General features: G+C 41.7%; 1 protein-coding gene across 7 annotated transcripts in view; it reads left to right on the forward strand.

Annotated features, from left to right (window-relative positions):
* LOC120902875 (mucin-5AC) overlaps positions 1-25,250 on the forward strand; it is a 159,138-nt gene that overhangs the window by 52,556 nt on the left and 81,332 nt on the right. For all 7 annotated transcript variants that reach the window (XM_040311940.1, XM_040311938.1, XM_040311944.1 and 4 more), the window contains exon 3: positions 5,057-5,214. In XM_040311940.1, coding sequence (XP_040167874.1) covers positions 5,174-5,214 — 41 coding nt within the window. In that variant the 5' untranslated portion in view covers positions 5,057-5,173. The remainder of the gene's footprint in view (positions 1-5,056; positions 5,215-25,250) is intronic.

The following is a 25,250-nucleotide window of genomic DNA, read 5'->3' on the forward strand; positions in this document are numbered from 1 at the left end:
AAAAGCGATGATTATTTCCATAACTTTATACGCCGTCTTTTAACGCAGTGAGTGTCCGTAGGCAGCGAGCAATCAACGGTTTACGATTGCAAGGTAAATAAAAAAGGCTCAAAAGAGGAAGAGCATCATCGTTTGCATGGTTTATGACTAAACGGCTTTCTTTTTAATTAATGTGAATGCTGAATAAATATTCAGCGTATGTACCGTATTGCTTCGAATTACGGACACTTAAGGCATTTTTGGCAAAATATCATAAAACTGCAACGACATTTTGATTCATATTCCGGATATTTTCGAGCTCATGTTTCAAATTACGGGCAGCCTCAAAATTCCTTTTATAACCTTCAAATTTACACACACACACTTCACCTTTTTAGTTTTTAACTTGTTTTAAGGTCTGGACACTTGATTATGGATGTCGGTGGCTTCCTGGACCGACAGAACGACTGCAGTCATGTCTTAAATACAACGGGATTTGGGTGCTGTTTTCCTCTTCTACTCGTAGATCAGGGGCCTCCAAACTTTTCAGCCCGCGGGCCGCATTGCTTCAAAAATCACTATGTTAAGGGCCATTTAATGTTACCTATAATTGATGAGTGAACGTTTAAATCTCATTTTTATAACAAAATACTAACGATACTTGAACAGATTAGAGTTACTAAAGCTTGATTTTTGTCTAAGAAATGAAAAAAAATACAATTTCTTTTGAAAAAGTCAAAATAACCTAATATTCTAAATCTGGCAAAGTCATCGGGGCCGCATTTTAAGCTCTTGAGGGCCGCATGCGGCCCGCGGGCCGTAGTTTGGAGACCCCTGTCGTAGATGAATAGAACCCAAGGACTGCAACGCGAGTCCCGTACGACCATCAATGCATTTGTCACATATATCTTCGAATATCTTTTTCTTGTTATTATCGCTATCTAACAATTAATTTTTATACAATTTATTACAATTTACTTCGGCTGTTCGGAATTAAATACAAGATAAAATGTTTTGCTTTGTTTCCCGGACAGAATTAAATACGTGTTTCAATAAAATTCAGAACACAATATGATAAAACACTGTTGTTTTCACGTTAATAAATACGTCCACAATGGATTGCGATGTATTTGAACGCATGTAGATGCGATAGCCGGTCTCATGGTACAGTCGTCAACTCGTACGACTTAACAACATGTCCGTCATGGGTTCAAGCCCCAAATAGACAATACCACCATACGTAGGACTGACTATCCTGCTATGGGGGGAAATCAATAAGTAATTGAAAGCCAAGCCCACAAGTGGTACAGGCAGGCCTTGACCGACAACGGCTGTTGAGCCAAAAAGAAAAGAAAGAAAGACGCAATTAATAGCAATTATCGTAGAAATAACGTGGGTTTGAAGCAAAACTGCTAAGAATACCGCTGGTATTGAACTGTTTTAATGTGGCATCAGGACGTCCTAGGAGCCAGATACATTTTTAATTTATTCTAGTACATCATGGCAAACATCTAAAATTAAATTAAATTTAAATTTTCAGGGACTGGGTAGATAACCAAGATAACCAAGTTTTAAGCAACCAAGACAGGGAAGATAATCAATAAAAATATTCCGAATGTCCGGAATTTGAAGCTGTCCGTAATTTGAATCATAACGGTATTTATTTGCAATATAATTAATCACCAGATGAATATATTAGCACAATTACTACAATTATATCAATCAAACCAAACTCGTACAACAAAAACTTCGCTAAATAGTACATTTTAGGATGCAAAGCTCCTTTTGTATGAGTGTTTATCCAGAGAGTAGAATGTCCCACTTCATTCGATTCACTTTTTTTTATCGAAAATTTCAATCACATGGTCAAAGCGCTCACAAATCGTATCTTTGTTATACTCTACGGTCGTAGATTTGGCATCGATTGTACCGCGCAAAAAGTTGCAGAGAAGAATGAAATGAAGACCTCTTTTCAATTTGCTCTATTCTTTTCCTTCTCCATACGCAGTTGAAAAATCAGAAAATGAACAAAAATAAGATAATTAAGATTTCGCCCTGTAAGAACGACAATTGAATGAATGGATTTATAAAGGACTTTTCTTGAAAATCATCTAGGATGAAAGAGGCATGCGGAAAAATGAACCAATAGGAACCATTCATAGCTGTGTGCTCTGCGCTACAAAAATGTCTTCCCAGGAAATCTTCTTAAAGTCATCAGAATGATTTCTGATGACATTACTTTGTCTCTATCAACCACTTCACTGGTTAACAGGGCGGATGTCCTTAAAGTGCCGGAAATGATATCCACAATTTCTCTCACACACACACATTTTCGTTCTCTTCGGGAAATCGAAACAAGGATGTTGTATTACTACAACAGCATCGGACATTTTCTGGGCGACAGGAAAAAATATATGAAACAGGCTTGGAGGAGCCAGGTCAATTGGACCCGGAAAGTTTTTTCTTGGTTTCAAAAAATATGTCCTAACACTAACATCAAAATGCAGTTGCGTCTCCGGTGAAGTTAAAAGGAAGCAAAGAAGTATGAAATTGATTTTTTTTTGTCATTCCTTTCTGGCAAAATTTGGTCTGCAATTCATTGATACATGCGACGTTGAGCTAGTGCAAGCAAGTGGTAGTGATTCGTTGCCATATTTTTACCAACAATAAAAAAATACATATAAAGAGTATCAATTTTTTTAAATAATCTATATTTAGCATCTACTCATTGCTGATATTTATAAATTTAAATGAGCTAAGCAGACAAACACTTATGAGTTATGAGTTATAGCTGAACGAGATATTCTGTAATTTCATTTAAGATGTCTCATTGATTTTAAATGTTGCACATGTGATATATTGTTTGATTAAATATTAAAATGCAGTTGTAAAACAGATACAGCACATATTTTTGTTTTTTGATTAGGCTGCTTAACAAATAATTTATAGCTCAACATGTCAATAAAACAACAGTAAAATTGAATAATTTCATTGTTATTTTCGATAGGATTGGGTAAAACAGTTTTCTTTAATTTAAGTAGGATAATTAAGTCGCGCCCTTGAAACTTTTTACGATCTTATCTAGTGTTATTCACAGGAAGAAGATTGTTTGTAGTACTTGTCTACATTTTGTTCCTAGCGGGCACATCACTCTCAACAAAATTTAATTTTCTTCCATCCTCTTCAGGCTGTCGTTTGTGCTGCTAGTTCTTATCTAGGCTTCGTGATCAACCTACCTATCACCACCATTTCCAGTGCGGTACACCCTCTCTACCCAAGATAGCACATGCCCAACAGGCATCGCAGGCAAGATCTCGTACGATCCTGGTACGTGAGGCAAAATCTCTGGGAGAGGGTTTTTTTGTAAATATCTCAGAGTAAATACTTTCCCTCAAGTGTGTAGTTTTTTAGCGCTCCCGTTTTGCTCTTTTCAATCTGCAACCCAAGCCGACAGTTTATCCGATTAAACTAACGACATCGGATCGCTCCGGTGGAAGTAAGCCAAGATGTAGCTTTACATTTAATGGAGCACAATCCAATGATACACAGCTGCGCTTTGTTTAATCTATTGCTTCGAGCTAGCACACAAACACACGTGTACGCGCTATGTGCACGTATACGTATGTGACTTGAAGACAAAAACAACAAACGATCACCTATCTGCCCGCATCATGACATAGCAGTGCGCATCCCAGCATCTGTTAACCCTTCGTTAGATGTTTAAACGAGGTAGTCAAGAGGAAGCAGTAAAATAGGCAGACTTTGACTCCCGACAACGTGCCTGTGAAAGTGCAAAAGAATGAAAAGAGATCATTCTGTTTTTGCATCAAGATAATCTTGCTCTCCGTTCAGTGCGAAGGTTAGTCCGCTACTGGCATCTTGCATTACGTTCAAGGGAGTGTAGCGAGTCTATTCCGTTTTTGTTGTGATGTGAAGACAAGTCAAGACTTGTCCCCCTTTGTTAAGAGTAAAGATTAACGACACAGATAACTATCGTAATGGAATTTAGAAATTCATCTTTATTATTTGAATTAATTTTTAGCTTTGATTTTAATGAATAAAATAAAAAAAGTTCACATAATATTAATTAAAATTACTCGTAAATGCGTAGTAAACCCTGACTGATTCTACATGCATCTTAAAAAAACTGACAGCAATTTTACCTCACACCATCTTTCCAAGGTCGTGAAAATCAGTTCAAATAAATTGAAAAGCAGCAGCGACGCATCGATTACCCCGAAGCATCCGCGAAACGAGCGAAAGCAATCAACTTTATTCAACGGGATGCTTGTTTCGTTGACAATTTGATGTAAAAATGTGTACACACACATACACTCATACACTCACTCACTTCCACATGTACGCCTTTACCCCCGGGAGGAACCGTTCGGAAAATGGAATTGCGTTATCTGAAAGCCAGGGACCAGAAATTTGGTTCAATTGCTATGCACACTCCCGGTTCCTGTGAAATATGGAAATTCAGCGTGAAAAGAGACTACAATTTTGGGAGGCAGCAACATGTGTGCCACAACGGAAACACATAAGGATCGTATTATACCGTTGCTTCTCCCTGTCTGTCATCTTCATGGTACAGTTCTCGTAAAACGGGCCAAAAATACCACAAAATTCGAGCTTCCAGTGGAAGCTGACGGTTAGTGCAATCGAAATGTTGCCGGTGGTTCACTGGGGCCAAATTGATTGACGAATTTGGATACGTGCTTTTTGGATACGTAAGTTGCTACAGTTTCAGTGTTACGATTGCAAGTGTCTAGAAAGGAGATATATGTGACAAACTGCCAAACGTTACTTAACCTTTCTCTCCTTTATAAATCTCCTTTATGGCAGCCACTTTAAACAGCGACATTAAGCCGAGTTTGGCTATTTTAAACGTAGTGTTTATTGTTTATTATTGTATAGTGTAAGACACAAATAATCAACTTCGAAGACTTTCAAATAGGTTGGCTTAACTAAGACATACAGTATTGCCAAGTTGATTCCGAACATTTACGATTTTGTATGTGTTTCGTCATGTTCTTTCATTGTTAAATAAACAATCTTTCCATAATTCCCTTTCCAGGACACCACCCTTCTTGGTTGACCCACGCGCCAACAGTTATTCTGCTTGCAGAAGTCGTCCTGTGACACTTTTCACGACGATTGTTTCTGCCCCCTCCAGAACTGGCCGGCGTTAGCGATGGCGAAAGCAGAATCAATACATAATGGACTAAAAACAGAGTAAGTAGTACTTTCATCCATAATAAATACCAAACAATCACTGCTCAGAACAACTCAAACCCCAACCACCCGCTTGTTCTGAAACATTTTGTAGTCCGTACATCTTCGTAACCATCCCATCGGTGTTCTCGTATACTTCTCGACAACTTCTCTAAACACTTTACTACAAATCACTACCCCGTCTGCTGGTCGGTCTACTGGATGCAGTTTAAGTTTTTCGTGAGCTCTCTCGTTGTTCCCGGATCAATTTATCATCCTGTGTCGCTACCAGTGTCGTTTATCTACCTCTTGTACCGTTTTCCGATAGGATTGAAGATGCGTTTCACACGGTCAACCGAACACTCAACCGACACGTAACACGCCCGAATTGCAACTCGAACAACAATCATTTTTGGGGCGCCATTCAAACCCCAACAAAAGCGGAACCTGAAGGGCAATATATCGCCAGCTCTGGACGTTTAGATGGACACGTACACGTACACACGCTGCTCTAATGGGATGATGCAGTTTAGTTTTGGTCGGTAGAAGCTGGCAGATAGATGCATTTCTCTGGGATATATTCGGTTTATTGTTGTCCCTGCTGGCAAGTGTTGTGGAAAGTGTGGAAAATGTGCTTTTTCTAGCAGTGTTGTTTTCCCTATGTGTGTCTTGTTTCGGTAAGCGGGGAAAAACTTTCGGTCCACCCCAGCAAAGCAATGACACTCCCATTAAAGTTAGACATCAATTTACCGTTCGATTGCACGGGAAAGCTATCATCGGGAAGTTCGACGCCCGGTGTGTTCCATATCGAGCACACATACTGTCTCCGTTCGGAACTGGTCGTAAACTGGAAAACGAAAATTCGGATCGTAACAAAACTCCCATTGTGCTGGGGTGCTTGTTTCTTCCCCCCGCCATTTGGGAGGCACTTTCGTGTGAGAAAGAAATTAGCTAACGTTATCATTAGGGAGTTTGGTTATTTGGCAGCCGGCACAGCATAATCGTCCGCTGCAGGATATGTGATGGTAAGTGGCGTAAGGCGGTGGGTGTGTGGAATTACTATGTTTTGCCACTTTTGGCAATTTTCTCGCCACCGTCTGGTTGCAATTGCATCGGCCATTGTACCAGCTATTGCCAGCAATGATGGCAAAAAACTGGAATGCTTTCACTCTCCAGAGGGATATCTGAAGGAAGCACGTAGCATAATCAATAAGTCTGCATTCTGATTTTACCATACGGCAAAAAGTGGAATTTTTTGAGTCACTTTTTGTCAGCTGAACTCATAACAATTTCAACCATTATAACGTCTACGGCACAGCAGCTTGCCATTAAGAAAAACTCGCCACAAAATACCCATTAAAAGGACCTACGATTGCTACAATTTCTCCGTTTATCGTACGGTCTGGGTTGAAAGGTTTTTACCCTGAAATTAAACCAACGCGGTCACATTGGACACATGATCGGTTTTATAATTGATGGTTTTTGTTACAGAACATGAATTAGGTAACTTTTTTTTGGCTGTGCGACTCTTAATCCCCATGCTAACGGGCACGTGCGCTGGAAAGGTGCTGAAAGTGTCAGATGCAGGATGTCTGAACTTCTTTTCTATCGTTTTATGGATATCAACCATTGAAGTGGGGTTCTGTTCGTTCTGTCAGTGGCCAGAAGATAGCTGTCCCTAATGACTGTTGTCACGGTGCCTAATCAGAGCGTATTGCAATATCAAGCTATTGGGTTGCAGGGAGCTGTACCGTTTGTTATAGCACAATGGATGAAAATATTTGTCAAATGGGAAAAACGTCATAAACAATTTTAAATAAATTTATGACCATATATTTTCAATATTTATTAACTATGTTTTTTGGTTAACTTTGATGTGTTCAAGAATCTTGAAAATTAAATGTAACAAATAAAATTGGAAATATACCGTATAAAATACTTGCAAAAAACTAAACTAATTGCTAACAAACATAAATTTGAAAATACTTTAATTCCAAAATTTACTTTTCAATGTTAATTTATTATACAAAATTCCTTCACAAACAAAACTGTTAAATGTTTTTCATTGGAATATCTTAGAATTATTAAGCGTTATTATGATAGCATCACTCATAAAGTTGGCGAAAATTGAACACCTTTTCGTTAAATATTTGAATGAAACCCTCAACTATTTCTATGGACATAACATAAATTATGAAAAATCGCTTAACCAAAAATGTGTTATTATTTCACCGTAGAGCAGTTTCAGTTTTAGACTATGCAACTATATTGTTGTTTTTGAATTTTTCTTTACGGCCTCTGGTACGTGAATCACAGATCCTGGCAATACTCCATTCCACTCTGAGAGGGAATAGTGCACCATAAATCAAACACGTTTGAGGGGTAGTAGAGGAAGCGTGGGTTGGGACCGTGTCAGACGCCAACGAGACGCCCTTTGATCATTACGCGTTTGAAACGAATGCCGAAACCACTGCTATCATCATTCACACACATACTCTTCAGCGCAATGTTGCAATGAGCCCGTCATTACACACATGGAGAGTAAGGGGGAGATTCGTGCTGGACAGAAAGCAGCAGCGAAAAAACTGATCCCTTTTACGAGGGAGACAATTTCATTGGCACGATTTGTCGCCGTAATATACGCCTGCTTGTACTTGTATGTACTTCAATCTGCAAATTGCCATAACGCGGAACGGAGCAAAGCGGTAGGGAGCAGAAAAAGGGGTGGTGTCAACCGCGGTCTGTGTTTTCCGTGGCTTGGAGTATTCCGTTTTCCAGTCTCCGCCGGAGTTCATTGGTCGTCGTTATGAGTTGCAGATTTGATGTTGCGTTGCAGTTGAGGGGGTCTGCGCCCATGAGGCTTGACAGCTCTCGAGCACGTGGCGAGTGTTCCGCTTGCTTCCTGTGCTGCAAGCGTCACAACGCGTGTCTGAGTGCGTGGAAAGATGTTGATTATTGTGCTTTCACACCACTTGTAATCAGGCACAGAAATTGATCGGCAGGCAAAGGTGTTAAATTAGAGAAATGTATTGTATGTATAAGTGTTAACATTTATGCAGTTTCTAGTATCTTGGTTAAACTGTTCTTCTTTAGCACGAAATGATGAAATATCTACTCTTCTTTGCATATAAAGCTTGCTATCTTAAATGTTGCAGTTAAGCGGTAGTTTGCGATTTTATTCAATTCGGACACATAGCCACTATGTCAACATTGAAAGTGAAATTCATCTCCCATCCAAACTGCCCTTTTCTACCTTCACGATTGCACATTTTCAATTTCAACACCAACCTATTCTAGCAACGGCCTTAGGGGAGCACTGCGGCTTCGTACGGACGACTACTGCATCAATATTCATTATTATGTGTGTGAATTTCATTCCGGCCTTACATCCTGTCCCCTTTGGGCTCCATTTGCTCCACTACTAGCAATGTGAAGGGGTCCTTTCTGCACGGGTTTGCATTCGTTCGATAAGAGAGAACACGAACCGCCCCCGGTGCAGTCTCCTCGGCCGGTAGCATTGATAAAGAATGCAAATTGATTTACTCACACAGCCACCGAGTGCTGACCCAGACAAAAGGATACATACATCAGCAGGGGCAGCCGACAGTTTCCTGCAATTTCCTGCCCCGTGCTACTGGACTCTGCTAGCTGGTTGGGTGCTTCCGACCTCAGGAAAGGTGCCAAATCTGTCTGCGGTTACTTGACGTAAGGGTGGCATCCCAAGCGGACCCGGACAACCCTTGACAGAGGGTTGTGGGGGTTTGTGTATTTGAATGCAGATGAACCACATCCGAAAACATGCTGAAGCATATCATTTTCCATCCATCAAAAAAGGGATGCCACCAAAGAGTGAAAGGTTGCTGGATGCAAAAGAGGTCTTTTACGCAATGGTTGGTACGTCGTGTATGTGTCCATCACCGAAAAAAACCATACCAAAATGGCCACTCAATCGTCCTAACCAACCAACAGGCAGTCAACGAGACAGCAGCTCCGGTCAGCGTTCTAAATTTTGAAGAGCACAGTTTTTGTTTTAGTGTTAGAGTTTTTGTTGCACTGCCGTTATCTGTTTTAAAGTCCTCCTGGTTGGAGAATGGACTTTTTTCAATTCCGTTCACTACCATATCCTCCCTCCCTTCGAGGGCATATAATAAACGAACACTACGCATAATGCCGGCACGGACGGCATTGAAGCTTTATCGAGGCATGAACGGATGGAAATTTGTTTTTCCACCCCGTTTCCTCACCCGTCCACAAAGGGATAGGCCATAGGGATGCTCGTGGATTGTGGTAGGCGCTGGGAAGAACCCGAACTTTGCTGGTGCTCATTTCCGGTTCGGTCCGGGAGCACACGCACCACCCGGAAAAAAACAAAAGCCAGCCTCCCGGTTCTGCAAGGCAAAGGCAAAAATCCCTACGGAGAGCGAAAACCTTCAAAGTTTGTTTAGCATTTCGGGCGCTTTTCCTTTTTTTTTTTTGTTGACTGCTGTTTTCAACGTAACGAATATGGTTTGATTTTTCGTGCCGTTTTTCTCGGGAAAAGTGAACCGTGTCGATCGTTCTTCAAACAATATGCAATGATTTACGACGGACGGAAGCTGGTCCGCCGCTGCAAAAGCGCGAATAAAAAGGCATAAAAGTTGCTGTGTTTTAAAACAGATTCAATAAAACGGTGGGAGCGGGGTGGAAGTTCGAACGCGGAAGCAGGATATGGGAATTCAGGAGGGAGGTCCTTACACTAATCTAAGTTTGTACGCTGGAGTTGGTGAATATTTGGGCAAACGGCATTTCTAGGAAATCCCTTTTTCCTGATTTGCAAAGTGTGTGACTATGCCTCCGCAAAAAAGCACGAATCAGTCTTTCTTTTAGAAGCCCGTGTGTAGTGCACAGTACGTTCAGTAGCAATTCACTAAATTGCTGTTTGTTTAGCGTATGGTAACTATGCGTGAAAAGTATTTTTTTGGCTGTCTACATGTTCTTGGAATTGGTATCTATGCAATCACGCTTTGTCATGCATTATACTGAGAGCACTTAACCCTTGAGAAAAGATGGTGCTGAATATGTGCTAAGAGGTATGCATTTTTGAATAATTGGCCTAGTGCGTTTACGATTGCTCGAAATTTCACGTTTCTGGTTACATTTGGTGTATTTTTCTTTTGACACACAAAATCATAATAATTACTTAAATGATTAATTTGTGTTATATTATATTCTTATGTGATGTATGCTCAGTATTGTGATATTTTTCTCATTATTTGTTACTTATGTGATTACTTAGTTATTTTTTTTTTGTATTTATTTATTTATCACTTAAAGTTGTTGCATCTTATGTTGCCCAAATATTAAATGTTTGTATCTCTTACTTGCCTGAACAAAATAGATTACCTAGAACCATAAAAAACCACACCAAAAAGAAGCCAAATAAATAATACAACATTCTGGTCAAGTTTGGACGAACCCGGCAGTGCTACCTTCAAAATCAGTTGACCTAAATTTGTCCCTTTGAAGTGGCCTTAGCCTTAACGGTATACTAACAGGTTGGCTGATAAGTCCCCGGTCTAACAAAGAAAAACACATTTTTTGTCAAAATTCGTTTTTATTATTCAACATAGTTCCCTTTAAGAGCGGTACAACGATTATAACGACCTTCCAATTTTTTGATACCATTTTGGTAGTACTCCTTCGGTTTTGCCTCAAAATAGGCCTCAGTTTCGGCGACCACCTCTTCATTGCAGCCAATTTTTTTCCCTGCGAGCATCCTTTTGAGGTCTGAGAACAAAAAGTCGCTGGAGGCCAGATCTGTAGAATACGGTGGGTGGGGAAGCAATTCGAAGCCCAATTCATGAATTTTTGCCATCGTTCTCAATGACTTGTGGCACGGTGCGTTGTCTTGGTGGAACAACAAAATAACAAAAGTTGCTTGACAAAAGACGCTCTGTCTCACAAACTAAGACCGGGGACTTATCAGCCAACCTATTAGGAGCAAAATGTGTGTACTGTTATAGAATTAACGAGGCGTCAATAGAACCACACAAGCGCCTATGTAATAATATACTCCTTGTCGACAACCGTCTGTGTTGCAGAGATTTCCGGCAGACTAAAATACACCTAGCCATTGTCCTAGTTATGTTATTTCTTCTTCTTTGCCATATCGACCTTTTTGGCCTGCCCGGTTTTTACAAGCTTTCTACGTGTTGTTCCTTGCTACGTGGATAGTTATTCTTTGCTACCTGTGAATAGTCCGGAAAGGAAAAAAATCCACTTGACATTGTAATTGCTGGTGCATCTTTCGATTTACCCCATGGATCATATACTATTTGTTCCTTTTTGTTAGGAACATTTGTTCCTTTATTGCTTATTTGATGCATTAAAAAAATACAAAGTAATAAATTCACCGAAATTTAAGTAAGCCCTATTTAAAAACCAATGATTTTTATAATTCATCTTATATTTGGCGTAATGACCTGGTCGGTCTTGCCGGCTATACAGGCTTTTAAGACTTTTTAATATCATCATAATATCATTTAATATTATCAGTCCTTGCTACGAGCGCTCGGTACACATGCGGCTTGAACCCACGACCCTACGACGGACATGATGTTAAGTCGTGCGAGTTGGCGACTGTTCATCAGGACCCGCCCCAGTTATAATTCTTTGTATTTTAGATTACTTACTTACTTACTTACTTATCCGGCGCTACAACCGCTTTGCGGTCTTGGCCTGCCTCAGGAGTGTCCGAAACCGCTCACGGTCTCGCGCCTTCGTCTGCCAGTCCGTTATCCCGGCCTTAATGGCGGACGCCTCCACGCCATCTTGCCACCTCAATTTGGGCCTACCACGCCTCCTCTGTCCTTGTGGACGGCCTAAAAAGACTTTACGGGCTGGGTCGTCCGTTTCCATGCGTACAACATGGCCAGCCCACCGGAGCCTGGCGAGCTTAATACGCTGTACGACAGTGAGGTCGCCGTACATCTCGTATAGCTCGTCATTATAGCGGCTCCTCCATTGTCCTTCCACACATACGGGGCCAAGTATCCTTCTGAGCATCTTCCTCTCGAACGCGGCTAAGAGAGTTTCGTCAGATTTGGACAGTGTCCATGTCTCAGAGGCGTATGTGAGCACTGGTACTATATAGGTACTATATAGTCCCAGCTTCGTCCGTCGCGACAGGTTCTTTGAGGTGAACTGCTTTATTTTAGATTAGAAATAGGAAATCCCATACACATTTAATATTCAAAAGTTCTCTGCTAAGAATACGTCATAAATCTTTCTTATTCATGACATGCTCTAAATAAGAGTATAACTTTCGCATTTCATTTAATTAACATTCTTGGATTTAGTTTGTGTAATTCATAAACCAACAAGGTCAACATGATCGCACCGTTAATCCACGGCCAAGGCAAACAAATATTTATCTCAGCACTGTCGGACACTAAACACACTGCAGGACTCCCAGCAGTGAGTCCAACCATTGAAATCATTTACACAGAATAATTCTACTGCACGTGGTCGTCGATGGTTGTGGGGCGAACAGCTCACCCGGGAAGGATTAAATTCAATTTGTCACCTGCCGAATCACGCAACACCCACAGAAAGCGTGTAGCAAGTTTTTCGTTTGGTGTCCTTTTTATTTGTGTTAGTGGTTGGAAAAATATTTCAACCAACGTACCACGTAAAGCCAAAGGGTGCCCAACAGCAGTTGGGGACAAAAATAACCGAAACGGTTCGGGTTGGACATTCCGGTACCGCCACAAACTTGGTCCGCTATCAGTTAATTAATCAGCTTAAAAGTGCTGTTCTCGCACCCTTTTGTCCCTAATTGAAACTCATAAAATGTTTAAAACCTTGGTACGCTTTTTAGCCTTCCACCGTCATCGCACACATAAATTACATAAAAATCCCACCAATGCAAAGTTCACCTTCACAAGCAGAAAGTGCCTTATCACACGATCCAGCTACTGCAAAGTTGTGTGCTTTCAATGAAGCTCGATGTGATATATAGGTGGAAAGAGCTTCCAAGCTTTGTGTCGCCTTTCTTTCACGTGCGCACACAAAAACACGATTTGTGGAAATGAACAAATCAACGATTGTTAAAATTCAGTTCTGTTTTCCATTCCATAGTTGAAATTATTATCTTCTTTAATGGCGAAATGGAAAACCACAAGAAACGTTTGGGTTAATAGAGCTCGCATATGGTCGACAAACTGTTCACACTCACTTATACGTCTGTTTGTTTGCTGTTTCTGTCACTTTTACACTACTCCCAGTCTTGTTGAATAATTTTTTTTTAAATTGGGATTGTCTACAAAAGTTGCTACATCCGCAAACATTCCGGTAGCACCTTTTTTAGTTGAGGTTCGGTACGGATATTTTTAACGAAAGCTTTTAAAATCCGTTAACATTTGCTTGAGCACGTAAAAGTTTTCCCAAAGCGAGTTTTTTTTCTCCATCTCCTCCGGCACTCTGTCATCCGTCGCCGTTTAAGCTCCCATTTTGCCAAAATGCAGAGCCCCGTAGTAGCATTTGCATAAATTCTTTGCATTAATGACCAGCAGCTAAGCTTCGCTTTGCCCTCGACGAAGCGAGGCTACTTTAGCATTAACCTCCACTCTCTCACTTGGAATCCTTTTCCGTCCCGCCTTGCTATCCAACCACCGACTGTGGCCGTGAGGTATTATTTCAAAGTCGAATGAATTAAATTATTTCCTCGACCTCGCTCGGGTGTCGGGTCGATGGCCATGAGAAACTTCGTGTAGACGTGTGTGAGCTGCCACGACGGCACAAGAGAAGCAGAGCAAACGCCGTGTTCAATTCAAGAGCGAAAAAAAAAAATACACCAGCAAAAAAGTGGTATAAAAATCACGCCAAAAACTTTTCCGTCCCCATGGGTATCGTTTGGGGGTGTTCCATCATTCGAGCAGCGTTCACGACCTTCCGAATGTAGTGCAGCACACGCTCGGGTGCAGAGGACTGTAGCAAAAACTGCCGCGGCGTCTGGCTCATTATCGTTCCACGTTCCGTGTGCCATGCATAGCTTCCTTTGTCGATAATCCTAGTAACATTCGGCTGCTTCCTTAAAGGATACAGTGCACTGGTCCTCCCAACTAGACAGCGCCACTCGCATTCCCGCATAATGTGAGCTACGGTTAAATCGTTGCTGCACTGTCTGCCGTTGCGGTAAAACTTTCAACTAGTGTGTTTGGGTTGGATGGCCGAAAAGAAGAGTGTCTGCATAATTTTTCTACCCAGTCGTGGCTGGGTGGTACCACGGAGACGGAAAACGGTTCGTCACGTCCGCGGCATCCCAGACACAGGCCGTTGGTATTAAAAGGATGCTCAAGCGTAATGGTGGACTGGCATTTGGTACCAAAATGCAGCCCACGTTGTCCGGAAGCGAGCCGAAAACTTTATTATAATGTTTCTGCATGAATGGTTGTGTGGAAGTGACAAAAATATCATTTTTTGTACTTTATTTTGGTAGCAAAACGAGCCTTATAGATATTCCCGAATCATCACGAACACAAGCGTACAATCATCGACGTGTCGTCGGTGTCATTATCATGTGACCATGAAAAACGAACCATACCGGTAGAATGACGCGTGAGTGTACGTTGTGTTGCGCTGAGTATACGCCTGCACGTACTCTACTACAAAGCTCCACCTAGGTGGTCGAAACAATGCGGAAACAGTTTGGTGTGCTCTCACTTTCAAGTACGTTTTATCTCACAATTATCCTTGCCGGGAAAATTCTCACAGTGTGTGTGTGCGAGAGAGAAAGAGTGTGAGAAAGAGAGTAATGAGTCTGTTTTAAAATGAAGCAGAAGCGATTCAACAACCACGCTACGCTCTCCGAGAGCTCTCGAGGCGAACTTATGAATGAAGCTTCGATCAATCTTCTCCCCGGTGAACCTTCGGCATCGCTCCTACCTCACAAACTCCCTCCCACCCAAGTTTTCACGGTTCACGTACATCCATGAACTCAAGGATATTCACCTGAAGGGTTCTTACCCTTCCGCCATGCGTTGTTTCACGTTGCACAAAATACGGTTGTCTTTGTGAAGTCGAACGTTGTACTGAGAGAAAGCATTTTTCATCGTACAATCACTTCCTGCCTCGTAAGCGTCCTACACAACACTCCACCGTAGATCTAAAAACATTTCCCTGCCGGGTGTTCTGAAGCACGGTTGTTGAAGATTTTGTGTTCCCCTTCCCTATGTGTATTGGTCGAAGAAAAGCAGGAGCATGCGCAACGCTGACGGGTACGCAGAGGACATCGCAAATGCCGAGGAGAACGGAGGGTTTTCCGCTCACGCACACTTTTTACGCGTCGATTTTGTTGTGCTCTGTTGCACTATGTCTTAGTGTGTTTTTCGTTTTTGTTCTGAATTCAAGCAGCCGTACGAACACCGCTCGCTTATGCGGTTGAGAGGGATACGTTTGCATCTTCTTTGCTTGCCCAGTTGCGACGGAATCCTCCGTTTCCAATGGCCATAACAATAAACTACAGACTACAAGCAACATGCTGTGGAAAATTATTACGTATGCTGCTAAGACGATAACATCCGGTACGCGGCACTGTATCTCTTCTGGAGAAGAGAATGTTCCTCACGTCCAACATTGGCTAAAAGGACGATACCTAAGAAACATTTTCATCTGGGTAATTTCACATGAATGTTATGACTTTTGAGCAAATTCTACAGCAGCATGGTGCTCTCGGTGAACAGATGCCTTGTCGGAAAGGAATATCATTATGTTTAAGATAATGATCACCTTTGCTGTGTCTGTCGTGCCAAGGATACTGTTCCGTCGATCATGCGTGCGTTCAGTCTAATCGAATGTCTTCGGTAAATCACATCTATTAAGAGATAATTCTGATTTGATTTTAAATGTTTTCTTTAATGGTAGACGCAAACAGTATTTACTGTTGATTGTTATTTATGAAACTGGAGGTACCCAGCATTTCGTTTGGCGTATTAAAATCATACCATTATTATCGACAGGTATGTTTTTATAAGTGTGTTTGTTCGTTACAAAATCATGCACAAATGGTATACATAATGTTCACTGACTCGGTTGCGTTTGATTTATTGCACCATGATGTGGTTGACGGTTATTTCAATCCTGATAAAAACCTTCCTCAATCCTATCATTTCCATTCGAATAGGTTTTCATTGAATTTTGTATGGCTGTGCCACACACCACAGTGAGCCTCCTCGCTTATCTTTGCGTTTTATTTCTCGTTTTGTGCTGTTGCAACAAAAAAAAATTGCAGCTCATTGAATCGTAGATTTGTTTTACAAACAATTAAAAATCTAACATGAATAACGGGCCTTACAACTGCATACCAGTAGCTAATTAGCTTTCTGTATGTTTACTCTCATCCTCAATGGCATTGTCAACAACAACGGGAAAACAATCATGCGCGATAAGTATCATAACAGTATCATTGATGAAACAATCAATCGTCGGATCAAACGCCCCCGGAAGCCAAATGTAATCTTCTGCCAATCGCTCAGCACAATAAACAGTAATAAACTAACACCTTTTACGGGTGGCCGTCCTCAAAACATGGCATTGACAGAGGATCCGATTACGCATCGAACAACACAGAAGGAACGACGAATCCCGCAAAACTCTCACACAAGGGTGGGATAAATTTCGGGATGCATTTTACCATGTCTTACAAATGTCAAATAAATAACAATCCAGGATTCCTTTTTTCCGTTATTGACACCCGGAAGCGCTACTTCAATAGATCGAGAGACGAAGCAGCGGACGAGACGGAAACAAATTCGACACTGAGCTCCTCCAACAGCTCGGGGGTACAGTTCTGTGTGTGTCTGTTCGTGCAGTAAGCAGTCTGTTCGTAAGCTGCTTTCCCGCAGCGACGGGGAAACTATCCACCGGGAACCTCCGTGTTCGATGAAAATGGAAACCCAATAAACAAACAAGCTTTACGAATGGGTGACTTTTGTAAGCGATTCGACACTCGCAGCCTGTGACCGCAAATCGCAACCAGGGAGACAAATCCCCTTTGGGGGCGGACTGGCAGTCAGAAGTAAAAGCCAAAAGGCCCCCATCGCTCGATCCATCTTCGGAGCAAGATGGGGCGCTAGGGTCAGAACAGCAAAGCAGAAGGATGTATTGTTGTGTGTTACTAAAGACTTTCATTTCTTCTGACTATACGGTCGGCAGCACGCATGCAGAAACACAACACTGCACTACAAGCTATTGGACCAAAAGGTCGAAGAATGTCGAACACATCAACCGGCACTGTTTGTCTCGAATCAGTCACCGTAAAACACACACACACACACATTGGTTTTTGTTGTACTCGATGCAGCTTCAACCTCAACGACACTCGGGCAAATGGTGCAATATTGTGCAACAAATCAAATGATCGTTTTTACGTTCGAATCGCCGCTACAAGGAGGACCGATTCTCTGTGTTGTTTCGGATCGCCCAATCGATACACGCTAGTCGAGCGAGGTTTAGTGCTTATTTTTCTGCTCGATCGGGTGTTATTCGACAGAGTTCAGTTTAAAGGCAATTTAAAGCACGCCTGCTCTCTTTAAACACGGCATTAATCCTTCCCACTCCTAAAGCGCTTTAAATTGAAGAATGAAAAATCGTTCCCTAAGGAGCACTTTCGAAACTTTTCACCCCGCATCCTCTGGCAGGAAATCGACATTATTTAGAATTTGTTTCACATTATCTTATCATTCCGGTGAGTAGACAAATCCCGTCCTAATTAACTTCAGCTTAGCTCACCCGCACTTCTTATGGAAGCGTTGGCAATGAAGTGATGGCCAACGGTGGTGTAGAAGGGAAGCTTTTTCTCAAACAACGCCTTTCGCCAAATCGTACCAACATTTCCGAGTTTCACCACCAGTTATCGTTTTCGACTCATGTACACGATCATATTATTTTAATTACGTTTGTACAACCTACACCTACAGCGCGTGGCACACGGTTACAGAGACCATGCGAATGAGACCTGAAGCTACGAACCGGGAGTTGTTCGTCGGCCGGGGGGACGTTACAGTTGCTCACTTAACCTGCAATTAACGCTATCTTGCACGCTCTCTCGAAAACACAAGACGCGCGGCGGCTCATCGTCAAGCAACACTTGTGCGAATTCATAAAGTTCTGATATTTAATTATTCCCCGCGATTCCTTCCCGAAGAAAGCTGGCGGCGAGGGTAAGCTTTTTCCCTAGCAAAGCTTGTAAATGTGTGCACAGAGGATGGTGTTTTCGGGGGTGTTGTTCCTGGCAGAGGTATCTTATCTGTATTCCCGCTCGCAGGAGCTCTGTTTCGTGCTGGGTGTATATAATCGGCTCAGTAAATCGTTCCCAAGGATGGTGGAACATTTACTGCTGGCTCTGGTTAGGCATGCTGTAACAACTTAGCGTCAATCTGTTGGTGAATTGTTCATTCTGATTAAAGGAAGGCATTGCGATTTGAGAGGGGGTTTGACACATAACATAATAAGGTAAATAAAAAATGATGGTTAGCTGTCGAAGATTCATTTTGGTTTATAAAAAGTTCTTATGATTTTCCTATTCAAAATTAGATCATATTTATTACTTGTACAGTTCACACGGTTTCGTCGTTCTTAAGATGGGTAAAGATATTAAGTCTTAACGCGACTCATGTGGTTAGTATTTCTAATTGGGAATGCAAGTGCCACATTTTGAAATTAATTTTCTTTTCGAAGGACCTTTTTGTCATAAGAAAATTCATAACAACTGATCGATTCGGCTTTCATGTTCTACCTCCACTAGCATCGCAAACATTCATCTTCCTTTTCTGCTCCGTAGCATCACAGGATGGTGTAAAAATGGTGTCATTGTAAAATTTACATAAAACATGATAAAATTAAATTTTTACCCTCCCTCCCAGCATTCACCCATGCTGCTAAAGATGCTCTTAGGCAAAGCAAGCACACTCGGGAAAAAAGCACACACTACGGGTCGCCCGAAACCCGAAGGATCATAAATGAAGAGTAAGAAAGTTTTGCAAAATCTTCCACAACCACAACACCCGTTGGCCGGGCCCGTTCGATGTGCAGGTGGTACCGATGGAACGTGGAAACTGATGAGAATAACATGCCTGGCGCGTACACAGGTACAGTAAGAAGAAGTAAAGTTTTCCCGCTCGCCAAAGTACCACTCTTTGGGGACGGATGTGACGGCTCAAGTATTAATTTATGCTCGTCCGCGTTTGTCAGCTTCCTGGTGGTGGCGCGGAGACTCGCATAGCTTGTTGAAATTCTCCGTGAAACGGTGTTATAAAATGAAGTTTTCATCGCCAAGTTACACGATCGTGCTGCTTGGTCCGGGGTCGATGCGTATGTATGCAGTGCTTAATTATAATGTTTCCGTGCGACACACAGGACTGGATGGATGAATTATTACAGCAACGCTTCTTGGACATTCTTTTGAGATATTCTAACTCAATAAAAACGCAAGAATGTTTCTGAATATTAAAGATTAAAAAAATAACTAACTAAATTTTTGATTAATTTATACATTTTCCAACCTAAACTGTTTTTTTACAACAAACCTCTGTATTATTTATTTATTAGTATCAATTTATTTGTTCAGTCTTGGGAAGCCATATCTAGGAAGCATTAGTGAATTCATTTCTTGAACTGGTTTTTTTTTGTATTACATTATGAGCAATTATAGCAAATGACAGTAATTTATTGGCATATGCAAAATTTGATTGAAAAAGACAGGTATATAATGGTATACAAATTATTCTTTATATATTATTTGGTGCGTATGTGGTTAAACTGTCTAATCTGCTTGTTCTATTTGACGTAACGACCGTCGCGGTTATGCCAGCCGATGCAGGCAAATCGAGACTTTTTAGTACCAGGCAGCCGAATAGTCAATCCTTGCTACGGGGGACAGTTCATATGAGGCTTGAACCCGTAACGAGCATGTTATTAATTCGTACGAATTACCGACTGAACCATGGGATCGCACTACGGTACTAAACTAAAAAGCAGTTACAAAAGAAATCACTGGTTCAAGCCTCTCAATATGTTACATTTTCTCTATTCTTATCTTCAGATGATTGAAACTCCCCTATTAGTACCGTGACATTTAATAATGACGTTCGATTTCCTTCACCAACCATCGATCAAAGTCTGGTGCCGTGGCAAAAAGTTCATCATTTCCGATCATCATTTGCATTGCTATCGGACCTCGGTTGGGTCCACAGGCAAAACCGAAGCACCAATTGTTCGCTGCCAAGACACAAACATTTCACACTCGAAAGAGCCCTCCAAGTCAATCAGCCGTCGGTGATAATTTTTCCTCAATTCCGCTTTGTTTTCGTGTTTTCCGTTTCCTTTCCCGCATTACACTTCACCAACGTGTCGCTTTTTGTCCAAGAACTGACGTTTCAGGAGCTGTCTCATAATCTTCCAAACCGAAATGGCAAGCCGCGGGCAGTTTCCGTACACAGTTTGCTCCTCACCTCTACAACACCCTCTGCCAGTTAGTTTGCCCTGTTTGATCCTTGCACACGGGAATCTTCGTTTCCGGCTCATCGCCCATCTTGGGGAGGGATGTACATTTATCATAATTCCAATTCGCTGCAAGTGCCCTTGAACAAAAGACCATTTCGTGAAGAACTTTCGTCCGAGTGGAGTCCGAGGGCTCTTGCTTACTTTCTTGCGATGCGAGCAGCAACGGCTTCAGACAAAGAAATAATCAGAAATCATTCGTGCACCATCCGGCTCGCGGCAATCTTTTCATTCGAGGGAGTTGCTTGCAGCACAGCAGCAGCCACCGACGGGGGAACAGGTGACAGCTATCCGGTATCCGCTATAGTTGGCGGCATCTCGTGCAAACTTTTCGACAGCAACATAATTGAAATATTCTACTCAACTCTCGAGGCAAGCGTTTGTGTTTGTTATCAACGCTTCAGCAGGCAAGTTGGATGCGTCTTACCCTCTTCTGTTGTTTTGTTTCCGGCCGGATAAAAACTTCAGATTCGATTTCGCTCCCGGCTTCTCGGGATGAGACTCACTTCTCGGGATGGGGTTGCATAACAGCCAACGTTTTCATCACAGGAAAGATACGCTTTCATTCAAAACCACTTGAGTTGATCGAAAATTAAGACGACGGGTATAGCTTACTTACTTGTTCTGGAGGGTGCAATATTCTATTTGGTTCCATTTGGTGCCCCGTTCCCGCGCGCTAATACAACTTGAATGGTTTCCCGAATGAAATGTGATAAGCCTCTCCCGGCTCGTGAATATTCATCGTAAAACTGAGGACAATTAATTTTTACCACGGATCAGTTTGTATGGTTGCGTGTGGCGCTTCTTCGGGTCCACTTCGCCGCAGTGGCAATGGTAGAGGACGCGTAATCGTTAAACCGTTTATCGCTGGACATAAATCGATGATAGTGGGAAGCAAAACGCAACAAAACTTCCGGTTAAGATTAACTAGCAAAGAAAAAGCAGCAGAGTAACGAAGATATTGCAATTTGGTAGCATTCTTTATAAACACACAGGCACAGTTCCAACAAACTTCTTTGCGATGGGAATTGCGCTTACGTCAAATACGACATTAGTGACATTCTGGGGTGAAATAAATATCATGAGGGCCTACTGTACGAGATCAATTGGGTGATATGCCATAAAGGAGCATCTATGCTTGTTGTTGTTTTTTTCCTCTACTATCGCACCAAAGTCCTTCCATTTAGCTGCAGGGGCATTGAAGTTTCATTTTCTTTACGAGCAGTCACTTATGTTTTATTGGGAAACTCAGACAATTTATGTGCACTCTCGGAAGCTTATGAATATGTGTTGCTGTTCGGTTGCTTTTTTGTTTTGCTCTATAGCACAATTTGTTACTTAGTTACAGTAAGAAAAAAAAGGTAATATAAATTACATTATGCAGTGCGTGTGGTTTTTGCTTTGCAGTAAAAAAACATCTTTTACTATAAATTGAAACATTTTAGTATTAATAATGATATTTTTATTCTATTTTTCGTTGCAGGTAAGTGAAGTCTATGGCTGATTACAGTGATTTTTCAGTACATGTATTTCCATCCAGGTTAGTTTTATGCAATAATAAACGTTAGGACGATGCCAAGGTGTAACAGTCAATTATAACGAGTTAAAAAGTGCATTTCACGAGCTCTACATCCAAATAAGGTCCATCAATAAATATGAAATGGCCTTTTTCAAAGCAAGAATGTGTCTAATTTTGGTTTCTGCATGTTCGTTTTGCCTGTGTAGATATGACATGATGGACCTCACTTTTTGAATAGTCGACTTGTTACAGCTTCAAACCTTAAAAGTTAAATTAGCGCTTGGCTCGCAACGATTGAGAACCCGTCTTCAATGTTCACACTGACGAAGAGAAACTTTGCGTTTTCCTTAACACTTCCTCGCATAATTGCTCAACGTCTTCATCAATTCCATCCTGCAATTGTAAACATTCTCCTCCTTCACCAAAGTGTCAGACTACAGTGGCAGTGAAAGAAATTCAAATTCAAAGCCCTTAATTAATGTTTCTGCATCCTGTCAAACTGCTGTCATCGACGCCGGCCCGGCTACAGCTACCCGCTTCGAATCGATGAAGGAATGCACTCTTGACAGCAATGTCTAGCGGCACTTGACTTAACCAGATTCACAGCCCAGCAGACGGCGCTGCACGGTGAAGGGGTTTTCTTCTCACCCACACTGCTCGTCTACGTTCACATCCGAGGGCACCATCCTGTGGCCGCGAACCTCCCGTCCCGAAGGTGTTTGCTGCTGGACCTGGTAATGGAAATTTAAATTTTTAATATTCATCAACCAATGCCAGAGCGGGGAGGGTGAAGGTGTCTCTCACGGATCGTGAGGGTAGGTGGGTGTGCCGATTGCGGTGCAATACTGATTTACTCGCTCGAAGCACAACCATTCGATTGGAAATAAATCAGAGCTTCATTGACAGGCTAGTGTTAGTGGACGGGCGTGTATACAAGAGCAGAGAGGCAAAGCGTGACGGTAAGGTGGCAGTTGCTTTACATTTCAACCCGATGATATCATCGGGAGCACACAAACAATCGGAACTTCGTTTGTGTTCGTAGACTCGATTAAAGGTGCGGCATTTGCATCAATGCAGTCGTTATAGAGACGCCGCTTAAAACGGGGGGCACGTTGGTCGTAAGTGATATTGCGTTTCAGTTCCAGTGCTATGTAAGTCGTATGGATAGCACGCTTAGTTAAGGCTCAAAAGGATTCATTTAAATCTCTCTCGTTCTCCTCGTCCGTCCCATGTCTGGACCGACAACGGCACCGAGCAGTAATATAACACCAATTTGCGAGACGTGTGATTTCAATATAATACACCACCGTCCCTGAGGCGGTGTACCAGTGGTTGGCTTTCTTCGTACGACAAACAACTGCTCTTTGACATAGATGATGTGCTTCGATGAATGGCTTCAAGTGGCTATCAAATTGCAAAATTGCCCTTGCGTTTGTTTCGCTTTTATCAGCGGGAAGGATCGAGGAAACCTCACAACGCTTCGGTTGCACAATGCATGATGGGCGTTTGTTTTGTGGTGGTTGGCTAGAATAATGTTAGCTTTGATCTGAATAATAGATTCTTTGCGTTTCTTTGAGAATTACATATTTGAGAATGTTTCTGTTTTTTTCTATTTTTTCTCTAGTATTTGTCATATATATTTCTATATTCAACGATTTCAATATATTTTTAATCAGAAAGATTTTTTTTAATATGAACGAAACGTACATGACAATTATTTGAAATAAGGAAATTTTTCACAAGTATAGTATAAAATGTTACGCATATTTTAATTTCGGATAGGTTTTGTCCGCTAACGGTTTAATACTATTTAACTGTGCTCTGCTTAAAAAAATGATTCCGATCCAACGTGAGACCCTGACCTTGTGACAAACCCCCCTGCTGCGGTCTCTCTCCAGTTTCTTTGTCAGCATCAATCAACTGTTCACCACACACCGATGTGCAGTTCCCTATGTCAGCGCATCATCAACTGCATTTGAATGCATCCAGGCAGCGCAGCAGCACGTGATACGGTGCTATGTCCATCTAACAAACGAACCCCAATAGCTGATGATAGGGTTGACTTTCTTATTCGGAAATAAAATTGATTCCGGTACCATACCGGCACCTGCTCTGGCAAGTTTATTGTTTGTATCGTTGGTGTGTCGGCCAATCCGGTGACCAGGGAGGTTGAATTTACAGACCATCGGTGAACCATTTCAAAAACCCATTAATTTAATCCCCCTTAAGGTGGTGAGGGCAGGAGGGTCCATGGTTGGAAATGGTCGCGAATTTCCGCAACCGAACTCACGCTAATTGGCGTAAATAATGGAGTCAAGCCGTTCGGTGGTGGCCCCCATTACTTTCGAGCACTTTTAGTGCGTTTGTACCTCGTTTGCCCTCGAGATTGCCAATGGTGTGGCCCGGTAAATAATGGTTTTCGAACCGTGACCGGTAGAAAATTGTCTGCTAATCGTTGGATGGGCTGCTGGCTTCATAAATCCCCTTGCTTTTGAAAGGCATGAAATACGAACTGAACATCCATCGAACGCAAAACTTCAGACAAATGGAGACCGATCGGTGAGGCCAATCAAAATTCTTGACCTGTCAGTGACGCTACACCGAGCAGGCCTTTTTTCGGGGTAGTAGATATTAATCTTTTTTCTTCGTTACGATCAACAAATGATACATATTTGTTTTTTTATTAATGACATTATCATGTTTAAATGAGTGATCGAACTTCATGTTTTGTTTTAACCTTGCCTCAATCAAACATTCGTTCATTTTCAAATAATATTTTCTCTGTTGTGTTTTATCCTTTCTATCTCAATTAGTATTCAATTGCTCTCACACAATTCTGCAGCCGCACGTACAATATTGAGTGTATTTCGATTGCAGCTCTATAAACTATTGCAAATTAATTGATGCGTTAAATCTCCACGCGTGTACGCACGCCAACCGCACATATGCAACGCACTGGATAAACACCAACACAATCGCACCCCTTTTTGTGATACTATTT

The sequence above is a fragment of the Anopheles arabiensis genome, chromosome 3 (assembly GCF_016920715.1).
Source record: "Anopheles arabiensis isolate DONGOLA chromosome 3, AaraD3, whole genome shotgun sequence".
Classification (NCBI taxonomy): Eukaryota; Metazoa; Arthropoda; class Insecta; order Diptera; family Culicidae; genus Anopheles; species Anopheles arabiensis.